Source organism: Dama dama, chromosome 12 (genome assembly GCF_033118175.1).
Source record: "Dama dama isolate Ldn47 chromosome 12, ASM3311817v1, whole genome shotgun sequence".
In the NCBI taxonomy this organism is placed as follows: Eukaryota; Metazoa; Chordata; class Mammalia; order Artiodactyla; family Cervidae; genus Dama; species Dama dama.
In genome coordinates this window covers 80,173,033-80,186,447 of record NC_083692.1, presented here as the reverse complement: position 1 = coordinate 80,186,447, position 13,415 = coordinate 80,173,033, and the positions used below count along the sequence as shown (strand labels likewise).

Below are 13,415 nucleotides of genomic sequence, written 5' to 3'. Positions count from 1 at the left end.
TCAGTGTCCCCTGCATTGGCAGGAGGATTCTTAACCGCTAGACCGCCACGGAAGTCCAGAAGAGCCTTTTAAACAAATGGTGCTGGAACAAATTCATCATTTGCATGCAAAAGAATGAAGTTGGTCCTCTACTCATACCATACACAAAATTAATGCAAATGGATGAAAGGCTTTATATAACAGCTAAAACTATAAAACCCTTAGGAAAAAACATAGGCATAAATCTTAGTGACTTTTGTGCTTCAAAGGACACTATAAGAAAGTGAAAAAACCCACAAAATTGGAGAAAATATATTTGTAAATCATTTATCTGATAAAGGTCTAGTATTCAAAATATATCAAGAACTCATACAACTCAACAATAAAGACAAATAACCCAATTAAAAGGTGGGCAAAGATTCTGACTATCTTCATAGAAGATATACAAAAGGTCAGCAAGCACATGAAAAGATATACCCAAGAGAAACGAAAACATATGGTCACACAAAAACTTACACACAGATGTTTGGAGCACACATTCATTCCTAATGGTCAAAAAGTGGGAATATCCCAAATATCCACCAACTGATGAATGATAAACAAAATGTGGTGTAGCTATATAGTTGATCCTTGAACTTGGGGGTTTAGGAATGTCGAACCTCCATGTGGTTCAAAATTTGCAAAATTCTTACAGCCTACCCTTCATGTCATAGGTAGCTCTGTATCCACGGGTTCAACCAACCCTCGACCATGTACTTACTACTCTAGTACATATTTACTGAAAAAACCCACATTTAAGGGAGCCCATGCAGTTCATGATCAACTGTATAATGAAATATTCAGCCATCAAGAGGAATGAAGTATTGGTAAACACTACATGGATGAATCTTGAAATCATTTTGCTAAATAAAAGCAGCCAGGCAGAAATGGCCATATATGATATGAACCTATTTACATGAAATATCCAGAAAAGTCCTATCTGTAGATACAGAAAGTCTATTAGTGGTTGCTTGAGACTCACAGGGGAAAATTGGGAATGCTTGCTAATAGATATAGGGTTTCTGTTTGCTGTGATGAAAATGCTCTAATTAGGTAATGCACCATTAGGTAATGGTGATGATTACTATATACATATGTACATATATATGTATAAATAATACGGTCACTATAAATACATCTGCTAAATATCGCTGAAATTTAAGTACACTTTAAAGGCAAATTTTATGGTATAAGAATCGTTATCTCAAAAAAACAAAGAAATCCATAGAGCCTTCTGGTGGGATGAAAGGCCTAAGTCAGAAATATTGCAAGCTTTCTTAAGCAAATAACACAATTTCCTTTCCTTTTAAATAAAAGTTTTTGTTTTACATCTTTTTAAGGATTTTTATTTATTTGGCTATGTCAGGTCTTAGTTGCAGCACTCAGGATCTTTAGTTGTAGCATGAGGGATCCAATTTCCTGACCAGGTATCAAATCCGGGCCCCCTGCATTGGGAACATGGAGTCTAGACACTTAGACCACCAGGCAAGTCCCTAAAGTTCCTTTAGTGTCCTTTAGTACCTTTTTCTGTGACAAATTTGAGCATCTAGAATAGTGCCCAGTACTTGATTAAATATTCAAATGTCTGTTGAATGAATGATTACCATAGGCATAAAGGGGGAAAAGGCATTAGCTGGATCAACATTTTAAAACTAGATAATCTGAGAAAGGTTACTCATCTAACCATATAAAACCGAGGAAAGCTATTGCATTATGGAAAAAACGCAGCCACTGCTTTTTTCTATTGCTGGTGACAAGTTGGGCAAATTCTGAGAAAGCACTGGGCTGTCCTCATTCATTTTGTATCACATAGTCCCTCTTGATTCAGACTCACTCCAGAGAAATCTTAGACCAGCTCCCCTAATCCCTCCTCAAGAACACTTCCTGCCTACAGAATCCAAATGAGATTGGACTCATTCCTGCCCCATTGGTTAAGAGAGTTTACTAGGAATGACTGACAGAAAACCAACCAATCTTTTTCAAGGAAAGAAACTTGCTTCCCAAGCTACTTCCTCTAAAATCACTGAGGATGATACATGAATAATGAAGAGACCAGGTAGCACAGGAAATTTAATTCTTCTAAGGATAGGAATCAGCAGGTCCAGGAAAAAGGGACCATCCAAGGTGAATGATCACTTTCTGCACACCTAAGTGGCAGGTGCCGTAAGGCCATACAAAAGGCACAATCCACACCCTTAAATTTTTAGTCTAGTGGGGAAACAGGGATGGAATCATTTAAATTATGAAACCATTAAGTTCCAAAGAGAAGCAATTTGCCCTGAGTGCAGACATGCTTCTTTCTGCCCAGGAAATCAAAGTTAGTTTCCTGGCTGTGGTATTTGGCTTATACACCTTGGCTTCTATCTTAGCATTCTGACAGAATAGATGTGATATGCATAGCAGGCTAAACAGCAACGAGCAATACATGAAAATTAAAACTAAAAAAAAAAAAAAGAAAAATTCAACAGGAGTGCACAGTATATCAGATGTACAGCAGGATGTGGCAGGAAAAATCAATCAAGATCAAATTGGGAGAAGCCTTAGTTCCACACCTAACAGCATATGGTCCTTTCCAGAAACATGAATTGGAGCCACCAATCTGCCATACCACTACAATTAAGATAAGAACTGTTCAGTTAAAGTCGAAGACATATAGGATATTGATACCTTGACTGAACATAGAAAATTATAAAAACTAAGGTTCAAAAAAGCAACTCACCCTCCCAAGAGCAAACAAGTTTACAGAATTTATATAGTCACTTACTGCCCCCTGGTGGATAGACAATACCTCCCCAGCATTAGGAACATCAAGCATTAGATGTTGCACATTTTCCTAAGTTACTTATCCAGTTTCTTGCTAATCAGCCTCTGAAATTTCCATACTCAGCTTACAAGACACTGTTCTAGTTCAGTCTAGACAGAGAAGACTCCCAAATACCTAACAAAGGATGTAACAGCAGGTAGTACAAATGATCAAATGCTCAATTACTGGATGGTCAATACTAACCCGAAATTTCAAGCCATTTGAGGCAGACGAAGGCTCCATGAACATGAAAAGCTGTTTCTTTAACCTAAGATTTATCAAAAAGAGCATCTACGTCGAAGTCAATCATGAACAAAACATCCTAGGAACAGAAGTGAATGGTTCAATAAAACAGAGGTTTAGATATTTAGAAACCCTGTAAATAATGCAGCTTACAAAGGGTTGGGGGGTGTGATGCAATACCCAAGGATTTTTACTTAGAATACAAAAATGGAGAAATCAGGTTATTAATATGACCAAGCAGCTAAAGGATATTCAATGACTAGTTTTCCTAATGGAACCACCCAAAATAAGTTAGCTGAACATTAAGTGGCCACAAATTGCTAGAGAAGATAACCTAAGCTTTGCAGTTATCATTAAACATTACTTTTCATTTTTGAAGGTAGCTTGGGGTGCAGAAGCCAAGAAAGGCTACCCAGACCCCAATATAAGAATCTAATGCTGGTATGGGTAATTCATTTGTACATAAATCTTACTAGCCATTCTTTTATATTCCCAGGCTCAGTTAATTTACTTCTCAAATGCCAATCAAGACTGCATGATTTTCAGAAAACTCAAACACATAATGTTCCTGCTAGTTGTAATTTTAACTCCTGCTCCTTAATTTAGGTCGCAATTTCCCCTCCACAACACCAGCATTTCCAGAAATGAGAATTAATAGCCATCTGGGATTTAAGAAAGGACAGGTAGATAAATAATCCATACACCCAAAAGGCCAAACATTTTTTATTTTCAAAAACAACTTTATTCATGACACATATTAAAAAAAAAACTCCCACCCCCTGGAAATGAGCTAAAAAAATAAACAAAATCCACCTCCCACCTCCCTGTTCCCACTTCCTCCCATTCCCTCCAAATAAAAGGGAAAAAAAAAAGGCAAAGAAAAACAAAACAAAAAAACTGAAAAACAAAAAACACCCCAAAACCCCCCAAAACAAGGTAGTGCATTTCCCCAGGGGGAAGGGGAATTTACACTGGAGCCGCTGGGAGCGGAACGGAGATCTTCCGGCTACAGAAACCTGCAAAGAAAGACACTCAAAACAGAAAAAGAAACACAAAAGGAAACAAAATAGATCACCAGGCAATCTGGAGGGGCAGGGAGCCAGAAAAGAGGGGTGGGGTGGGTGGTAGAGCTGGCAGGACAGGAGCAGGCAGGAGGGGACTGTGAAAGTTAGGGAGAAGATGGAGGGAAGGTAACAAGCAGAACAGTTTGGTGTCCTTCCAGAGCCCTGGGTAAAAAAACCCCTCCTACCACCCATGCCCACCTACCCTTGAGCAGCCCCCAAGGGGGCAGAGGGGAACAGGGAAACAGGGGGAGCAGCTTGCGCGATTGAGACGTGTCCATGGCGAATCCCCAAAGTGAGTGAGCAGACCCCTGCCCCACTCCCCGGGCCTCCCCCTACTCCCCAAAGCAGGTCCCCCCTCAGCAGTTAGTTATGGGATTCTCCCCCCTTCCACAGTATATCTTTTTTTTAAAAAATATTTTTTTTTTCCATCAAGGTCATCTTCTGTTTTTCTTTTTTTTTTTTTTTTAATTCTTTTTTTTTTTTCCTTCTTTCCTCTTTTTTTCCTCTCTCTCCTCCTAATACACACTTTTTTTTAGTAAGGGGAATACCATGATGTCGCTCTAGCCCGGCCCCTGGAAGAAAGAAGGAGAGTTAGGTGTTAACATGATCACTAAAGAGTTCAGCACAAGCCCCTCCCCCGTGGGCCCTCGCCCCAGTTACTGTGAAGGGAAGAGGGGAAAGAAGTTGCCAAGTCCTAAAACTGATCCCCACAATCCCAGAAACAGTGACACACCTGGCAAGTGGGAGGGGAAATTAACTGTTATTACTTCGCCAAACAGTGGCAATAAAAAAATACATCTGAGACACAGGGGCAAGAAAAAGGACTCCTTGTTTATACAGTTTTCAGTTCTCCACAGCTCTTAAATGCAAGACTCTCACCAACAGATCTTCCCTAATTCCTCCAGGGAGCAGAGAGGCAAATCTTGTGAAAAGCCAAGATCTATACACCTAATCCCTCTATCTAAATGTACAAAGATGGAAGTACAGAAACAACATGGATGCCACACCAGGCCCAGCATGCACGTTAACCTTGCAAAAGCCTGGCTATTTATTAGAATAGTAAATATCTTGATCCTCCCACATCGCGTTCCAGGAGGATCAACTAGCCTCTGGTTTTCTTCAACCCTTCCCTATCTCTGGGAAAAGAAGTAAATGTCCAAGTAGTACTTTCACTGCTCTGAGGCCCTGTTCTTCCCAGGCCTCCTGTGTAAACATTTTCACTGTCGTCAACTTTCATGGAAAAAAAAAAAGCTGGGAGAAGCAGCATCTCTCAGAACAGGGTGGAGAGATCCAGCCCTTATCACCAATTCCGGCTCCAGAAAAAAAGATGAGACTGGCCGCCTGGCCTGGCCTGCAACTACCTTCCTCACCCTGCACAGGCAGGAGACCAAGTCCCTGGAACCAAGGGGGAGGGTAAAGGAGGGAAGTTCCTCAGGTGAGGAGAAAAGGAAGGGTTCATGGGAGGCGGGGGAGAGGAGCAGCCCATCTATCCTGACCTGTAGACGCGACCCCGGGGCCTGCTGTTAAAACCACTGTAGAATCGAGAGCGGGAACTGTTGTAGTTGGTGGTTCGGGCACGGTATCGGGCTCGTGGGAAACCTCGGTCTGTTGTGCTGATGCCTGGTCTGTTGGTTCGTTTAGGGATCACCTGAGAGTGACAAGCACAACAGAAAGCCTTAGAGTCAACCCAGGGAGTTTACTGAGAACCAGAATGATGGGATGGGGCTTACCTTGATCTGTCTTCCTCTAAATAAGGATTCATCTAAGGCCAGGGAAGTCCTCACTGACTCTTTGTCTGAGAACTCTATATACGCAAACCTGAAAAGAGTTAACTGCCACTTTATCTGAGGTTGAAAACAGTAGCTCATAGGTAAAATCCAATTTGCAGGCATGCTTTGAGTACAATGTGTTCACATTTCTAACTACTTGTCCAAAACAATTCTTAATGGAAGATTTTAATCAAAATTTGCACCTACTCCTGGAAAATTATAAAATAGGATCAGAGGGCCCTGGATTTCCAGAGGGTGGAACAAGGTGAAGCCAAGCAGAAGCCGACCCTCCATTCTAGTTCATGATCCCACTCACACCCGGCCCTCATCTTGTTACCTCTTGGGCCTTTGAAAGCAATTTTAAGTATAATCCCTGATACATAACATTAATGCCCTATCTTAAAAAAAGATGATGACTACTTACTTTAACATCCAGCTAACTTACTGCTCAATATAAAACATTATTTATTTATTTTTTAACTGTGATTAAAATGACCTCAACTTCCCCACACTTACCCTTTGGGATGGCCACTAAATTTGTCACAGAGTATAGTAACACGGTTGACTGAACCACAGCCATGAAAGTGTGCTTCCAGCTCTTCTGCTGTTGCACCATAGTCCACCTGTTGGGGGTACATTTCACAGGCAATAGGCAGACTCCCATCTCAACAGATACCCTGCCAAGCCTTTGGGCTGAGCCATCTTTGCGACCCCATGGACTGTAGCACACCAGACTCCTCTGTCCCCGAGAATCTCCAGCCAAGAATACTGGAGTGGGTTGCCATTTCCTTCTCCAGGGGATCTTCCCGACCCAGGGATCGAACTCACATCTTCTGAGGCGGCATGAGGACTCTATCACTAGTGCAACCTGGGAAGCCCTCCATATACACCAAAGCACATCAAATCTAGTTCTCTAAGGAACTCTTCTCCTTCCAACCCAAGAGCCTCTGCTAATCACCATTAACTTTCACTTCATTCTAACCTTCCCTCCACTCCTTAAATCCACCATCTATCCTGGAAAGAGTTTCCATCAAGACTCCTATTAAATAATCTCCCAAACTAAGAGTTCCCCCAACCCCAATCAAGGCCCTCGTACATACATTGCCAACATAGATGGAACGGGCATCAGCCTCCATCTTCTCCTCAATGGACATGATCACTGGGCCAGCTTTGAAGAAAAAATAATCAGAAAATAACCCTTGTTTTCTACTTCACCAATATATGCACCACTACCACCACCATCACCACCGTTAGTAAAGGTAAAGATTTTGGTCTGTTCAGTTCCCTGTTGTACCCATTACCTAGAAAAATCTAGCACATAGTAGGTGCTTATTAAACATTTGACAAGTTATGGCACATATAAACACATTCTTAAAAATCAAAGAAAACAGTACATGAATCCCCTCCTGCTCCCAAATCAAGTCCCTATTATACCTTTGGTTGAAATGATTTGAAAAATGAACAAAATTATGTGGGCTGAGACTGGACATTTCGAGATTAGAGAAGCCCCCTGCAGCCTGGCATTTTCTCTTAGAACTCCTAACTAAAGGGTCTCCAACTGAAAGAAGAACTATTAGACTTGAAGGTCAAACACCAGCTGGCAACCTCCACAAAGAGTAGAGGAGGACTAGGAACAAAGAGCAACACACTTATAACAAGGACAAAGGGAGGCACAAGACTACCATCGCGAAAACACAGGCCTTGTCTCACAAAGGTCAGAGAAACGCACAATGGACTATGACCACGGCAACTGCCCAATAATTGCTCAGACAAGCAGCTCTAAGGTTCCGAGTATCTAATTCCATATAAACCGTACTCTCATAACCCTTTCAATCCGAGGACCTGGGCTCCGCGTGCAACCGCCAGTTACTCACCATTGCCCGGAGGTGGACTCATATTCATCTGCTTCTCTACCTCGTTCTGTAGCTCCTTTAGCTTCTCAGCTTCTTCCTCCATCTCCCTAACTCGAGCTTTGATCGCTTCCAGCTCCTACAATGAGTGGGGAGGGTATGGAGAAGAGCTTAAGAGGAACCAACGCAGGGGCTCTGCCCTGCTCTCGATCCGCGCGCGGCCGCAGCCATACTCGGCCATTTCCTTCGCCCCACGCGAGGGTCGTGAAGAAAAGAAGAGCAAGCTACCTTCTCTAGGACACTAGGCACCCATGACGCCGGAGTCAACCCGGCTGGGCCCCTTCTGGCGGTCGAGGCTGCGTCCCCGGCCCGGCCCCAGCCACGTTATTCCCCGCCCACCCCCACCCCCACCCCCCTCCCGCCTCCCGCTCGCTCGAGCTCTGGGCCTCCCGTGACACGGCCGGTCGCCGGCCTCCTCGCTCGCCCTCTTTCCCTCACCGGGTCCTCAATGGCGCCGTCCCCCGGGTCACCCTCGACCAGTCCCGGCTCCTCCTCCTCCTCCTGGTTGCCGGGGGCTCCCGAGCCAGGCCCAGGGCCCGGAGCTCCCGGGGGGGCGCGGGGCCGGGGCGGCTCCTCTTCGGGCTCGGGCTCCGGCTCGGGCTCCAGCAGCAGCTCCTCAGGCTCCAGTTCCTCAGACTCCAAGCCGTTCCCGTAGTCCCCTGCGCCCCCCGGGGCCCCCTCCCCGGCCTCCCCACCGGCCCCGGGCACAAGATGGCGCCGCCGCCCCGGCCCGGAGCCCCGACCGCCCGCAGCCCCCGCTGCTGCTGCCGCCGCCGCCGCCGCCGCCATCGCCGCTCAGACTGGGGCCCGCCGCCCAGCGATTGGAGAGCTGCGCCGGCTTCGCCGAGGATTCATTAGTCAAGCAGCCTGCCCGTCACCACGAGCTAGGGCTCCATTGGGGAATATTACTTGGCAATCAAATAAGACCCCACCCCCTAAGGCGGGGAATTGCGCCAAATTCTCAAATCCCGGTAGGGGAAATCGGTCTGTCAATCAACACACGTCCCACCTCCTCTCAAGTCCTTAGGTAACAATAACGCCAAGCTGTGACGACGTTACTGCTTCTCCCCCGCCTAAGGGCGGGCCTGCGAAGTATAACGCTCGGTGATTGGTCGCTGGCAAGGCGACGGGAAAGGAACAGTCTTCCGACCGCCTAGCCGAAGTGGCCCAAGCCTCAGATGCCAATTGGCTCGCGAGATTCGACGAGCTGACACCCATTTCGCGACAGGTGAACCTTGTCCCCGAACGGACTGCCGGGTCCCATCGAGGGAAACCCGAGGTCACATGACTAGTTTTTAGGAGGCCGCCATCTTGATGCTGCTGGTTGCCAACTAGTGAGCTCTTGGAAGGTAGAGGCCGGAAACTGCGGCGGTTTCTGGAAACCGGTCTTCTATCAGGAATGCACCAGTAGATGGGATGTTGCAGCAGAGGGTTCTGAACGGCGCTGTCCAGAAAGGAGTTTACCTTTCCTACCTGGGTTATTGGCACCACTATTTATCCACCATCCGTCAAATCCTCACTCCAGTACCAATCAGGAGTCCTCTATGTGCTCTTTCTGCACAGGCATACTTTGCAAGCATTCTGTTCATGCCCCAGTTTCAGCCTGTTCTTCTCTTGCTTGACTTATTTACAGCCCCTTAATGGATCAGCTTCCAATGGGTCACGACCCCAGTTCACACCAGATAAAATCTCAAAACTCCTTAGCTAGACCTTAGAGAACTCCAGATGAGGCTGGAGTGAATGCTATTTCCACGCTTCTCATTCCAGTGGGTGTGTCTGTACCAGATCTGTGCCTCTGCATATGCATTCCCTCTTCAACCAGACCACAGCAAACCCCATCATCACCTCCCCTGCGAAGCCTTTCTCTAGCCTCCCCTCCTCTCCCATGAAAAGCGGGCCTACCTCCTCTGAACAGTTAATCATTTTGTGCAGCCTTTCCTAACTAGTGCTTGTGAGAGCTTGGAGATGAAAGGCTGGTCTCTAATCATATTTGCATCTCCACCTTAGGGCAATATGCCTAGCACACAGTAAGTGTCCAGATGTTTGTTGATCAGAAGATACATTGCCTGGGGATCTGGGTGTCACCCTTCATTTACAACGCTTTCTGAGACTCCAGACCCTGCTTCAGACCCCAGAGGAATTCCACCACACCATTGCACTCTGAGATACCAATGAAATTTAGTCCTGCAAGACAGGGTTGCCATAGTTTAGTGGTGCTCCTACACATTTATTAAAAAGGAAAGAATGACGGTGCTAAGTTTGCAAGAGGGATAGTTATAGCCAGACCAAGCTACAGTTTGAGCGCCAGATTCACCTGAGCTTAACCAAATAGTTATTGAAACAACCTGGAGACATGTGCATAGCTCGGTAGGGGGTTTTGGATAAAAGGAGATTCCTATTAGCAAACCAAAAAGTCAGAGCTTCACAGTATACCCCACTCTTCCCCTCACCCTCAATTTTTTTTTTCCCCACACAGATCCTTACCTCAGGAACAGGAGAACTTGGAGCAGAGTCACAGTTGCTTAAAATTTCACCGAAAAATACTTCATGAACCATCGCAGCTTCAGTGGTCTGGGAGAACTAAGTTTAGCACCAAAGACAAGCTCTAAAAAACCGAGTTGGCTGGAAGAAAAATCTTTTCTACTGATTTTAACCAAGTCAAGACTTGGATGTTCACTGGTACCTAGTTTAAGAAAGCCAATTAAGGGAAATGGGACTTTTAAAATAATGCCTTTAAATCCAATTTTGTTAAGCACTTGATTTTGTAACAGGCACCATCCTAGACTCCTTGTTATGTTATCTTATTGGATTCTCAAAACAACATTATGAAGTAAGGAATCACAAAACCACAATCTTTTTTAGGGATGAGAAAAGAATGAAGTAATTTGTCCAAGTCATGGAACTAAATAGAAGTGAGCAGGGAATTCAAAACCAGATTTAAAAGCTCAGATCAAAATTACTATAAGGTCTGTTTTAATATACAAAGAGAACATTATGTACGATGCTGAAGTTGGAAAAAGACTAAATTCCAACAATAGACAAATGTTTAGGCAACCTATAATTACATCACAAAATTATGCACTGGTTTTTTAAAAAAAAAGGTTTACACTGATAATTTGCAAAAATTTTTGTTAGGCCAATAAAATAGAATGTAAAATTGTATATAAAATGTGATTAAAGTTATGTATACCTGGTTTAAAAAAAAAAAACAACTTGGGCGTTGGGGGAAAAACGAATAAGAACCAAGACAATCTTTTCTATGGCAATATGCAACATATTTTTTAAATATTGAAAATTTTAACCCAGTAATTGTTTCTTCTAATCTGTTCTAAAGAAATAATCTAAAACCTAGATTAAAATTTGAGAATAATGATCATCAAAGTGAAAAAAAATGTAAACAACAATGTCCAAGTGGGCATTTTTCAGGGAAATTATTATACAAGCATATATTGTAATTTTATATAGTCATGTCTTCAAAACATGTGTAATGACAAGGAAAATGCTCGCATTATAATGGTAAGCAGAACTGCAGTATACAAAATTATGTATACAGTATGATCATAAAATATAAGCAGACAACAGAAAAGAAATATACTAAAATGTTAACAGTGATCCTCTCTGGATAGTAGGATTATGATTAATCTTCTTTATAATTTCCCATGTTCTATGATTTTTCCACAATATCAATTACTATTTTTATTTAAAATTTTAAAACACTCCACCTTTCCAACTTACTCAATAAACATGATTACTTTTACAAACACATTTTTAAAAGATATTTGAATGGTGATTTGTAAGATACTTTCCTATTAAGGCTGTAAACTGTAAACGGCAGGGGCACTTTCTTAATTATCTTTGCATTGCCATTGACTATCACTGTGCTCAATAGGTGCTAACTGAATGGATGATCTTCTGTAATAATCTTTTTAATTTATATTTAATTGGAGGATAATTGCTTTACATGTAATAATCTTATATCCTGTGTTTGTTGATGCATAGAGAACATCAAAGAGATGTTTTCCTCTGTGAATGAATTTTTTAAAAAATTGGTATGTAATGATACAAGGTTCACCCATTATAAGTATACTTTTCCTTCAGTGGAAGTGAAAGTGTTAGTTGCTCAATCCTGTCCTGTCCATGCGGCCCCATGGTCTGTCCATGGAATTCTCCTGGCAAGAATATTGGAGTGGGTTGCCATTCCCTTCTTCAGGGGATCTTCCTGACCCAGGGATCAAACTGGGGTCTCCTGCATTGCAGGCAGATTCTTTACCTTCTGAGCTACTAGAGAAGCCCCCTTTCCTTCAGTAATAACCTATAAATAGAAGGCCATGGAGTTTCAGAAAAACTGTAACACAGTGATGTTGTGCCCTAGAAAGAGGAAAAATGCCTTAAGGAAAGTGAGTGGTCAGTCTAGTTGAGAAAGGGAGAATTAAATCCGTAAAAATGGATGAGGGCATGTCCAGTTCTGTCCAGAAGGGAAAAGTTTTCTCACTAAATATATAAATACTTGGGTTCCTAATATAGTTTCATCCTTATTTTTAACTCCTGCTTTGAAAATTTTACCTTGACTGCTGCAATAATTCCCTCTAATCTATAAGTACATTGTTTAATATGGTAGCCACCAGTCACACATGGTTACTCTGAGCACTTAAAATGTGAAATGGTCTGAATTGAGATGTACTGCAACTGTCAGATATACACTGAATTTCAAAGACTCAGGATGAAAAAGTGACTAAAATGACTTAAAAATTGTACAACATTAATTACAGATTGAAATTATAGTAGTCTTTATATACTGAGTGTAAAAAATACTATTAAAATTAGTTTTACCTGTTTCTTTTAGCTTTTTTTAATGAGGCTACTAAAAAATGTAAAATACCCATGTGGCTTGCATTCTATTTCTATTGGACAGTGTTGACACAGAACCTTGGAGCCTTGATCATTTACTTACCTCTGTTCTGAGTCCATTCCAATTATTTTCTAATGCAGAGTCTGCCCTGGCCTACCTTAACTCCCTAGGTCCAACCTTGAGGGGAAGTGGAGTTGCTATTCCACTGGAATGGAGTTGCCATTCCAGTGAGAAGGAGCCTCTGTTGGGCTGCTTAATCTCCATTCTGCTTGGTTAACTTTTAGAAGACTTTGTGCCCTAAAACCCTTGTTTAATATGCTGTACCTTATAAAATGTGTTCCTTATCAAAACTTCCAAAAATACTGATAGCAAAAAAAATAAAATTACCCATAAAATCCACCATCCAGAGATAATCACTAATGATATTTTGGCATATGCCCTTTCTCAAACTTTCAATACACACATACATATAGAGGTATATGTATGTATGTGTGTGTATACATATTTTTTTAGCAAAATGGGATCATACTGTATATATTGTTTTCTACTCTATTTTCTTTTTTACAATAAGATACAGAAGCATTCTTCCATGTCAATAAAAATATTTTTCCAATTTCATTTTTCATGACTTTATTCAGAAGTTACATTAGAAATGAGGACTTTTCTGATCATTCTATTTATCATTGAAATTTATACATACACCTTCCCAATCCTACCTAATGAGATATTTTATTTTTCTCCATAGCATTTGCCCCTAAC

The 13,415-nt window shown here is 42.4% G+C and overlaps 1 protein-coding gene across 1 annotated transcript; it reads right to left on the bottom strand.

Moving 5' to 3' along the window:
* Window positions 1–3,783: 3,783 nt before the first annotated feature.
* Window positions 3,784–8,611, bottom strand: PABPN1 (poly(A) binding protein nuclear 1). Its single transcript, XM_061157807.1, has 7 exons — window positions 8,246–8,611; window positions 7,772–7,886; window positions 6,998–7,065; window positions 6,414–6,520; window positions 5,859–5,946; window positions 5,625–5,776; window positions 3,784–4,700 (listed from the first exon to the last, which is right to left on the bottom strand). The coding sequence occupies exons 1-7, from the start codon at window positions 8,594–8,596 to the stop codon at window positions 4,661–4,663; spliced, it is 921 nt and encodes a 306-aa protein (XP_061013790.1). The 5' UTR covers window positions 8,597–8,611; the 3' UTR covers window positions 3,784–4,660.
* Window positions 8,612–13,415: the final 4,804 nt, after the last annotated feature.

Coding starts and splice junctions, on each gene's coding strand:
- PABPN1 (XM_061157807.1), bottom strand. CDS start 8,596: ATGGCGGCGGCGGCGGCGGCGGCAGCAGCAGCGGGGGCTGCGGGCGGT. Junction 5,947..6,413: donor TTTAGTGGCCATCCCAAAGG/GTAAGTGTGGGG, acceptor AACTCTTTTCAG/GTTTGCGTATATAGAGTTCT. Junction 5,777..5,858: donor TTAGAGGAAGACAGATCAAG/GTAAGCCCCATC, acceptor TGTCACTCTCAG/GTGATCCCTAAACGAACCAA.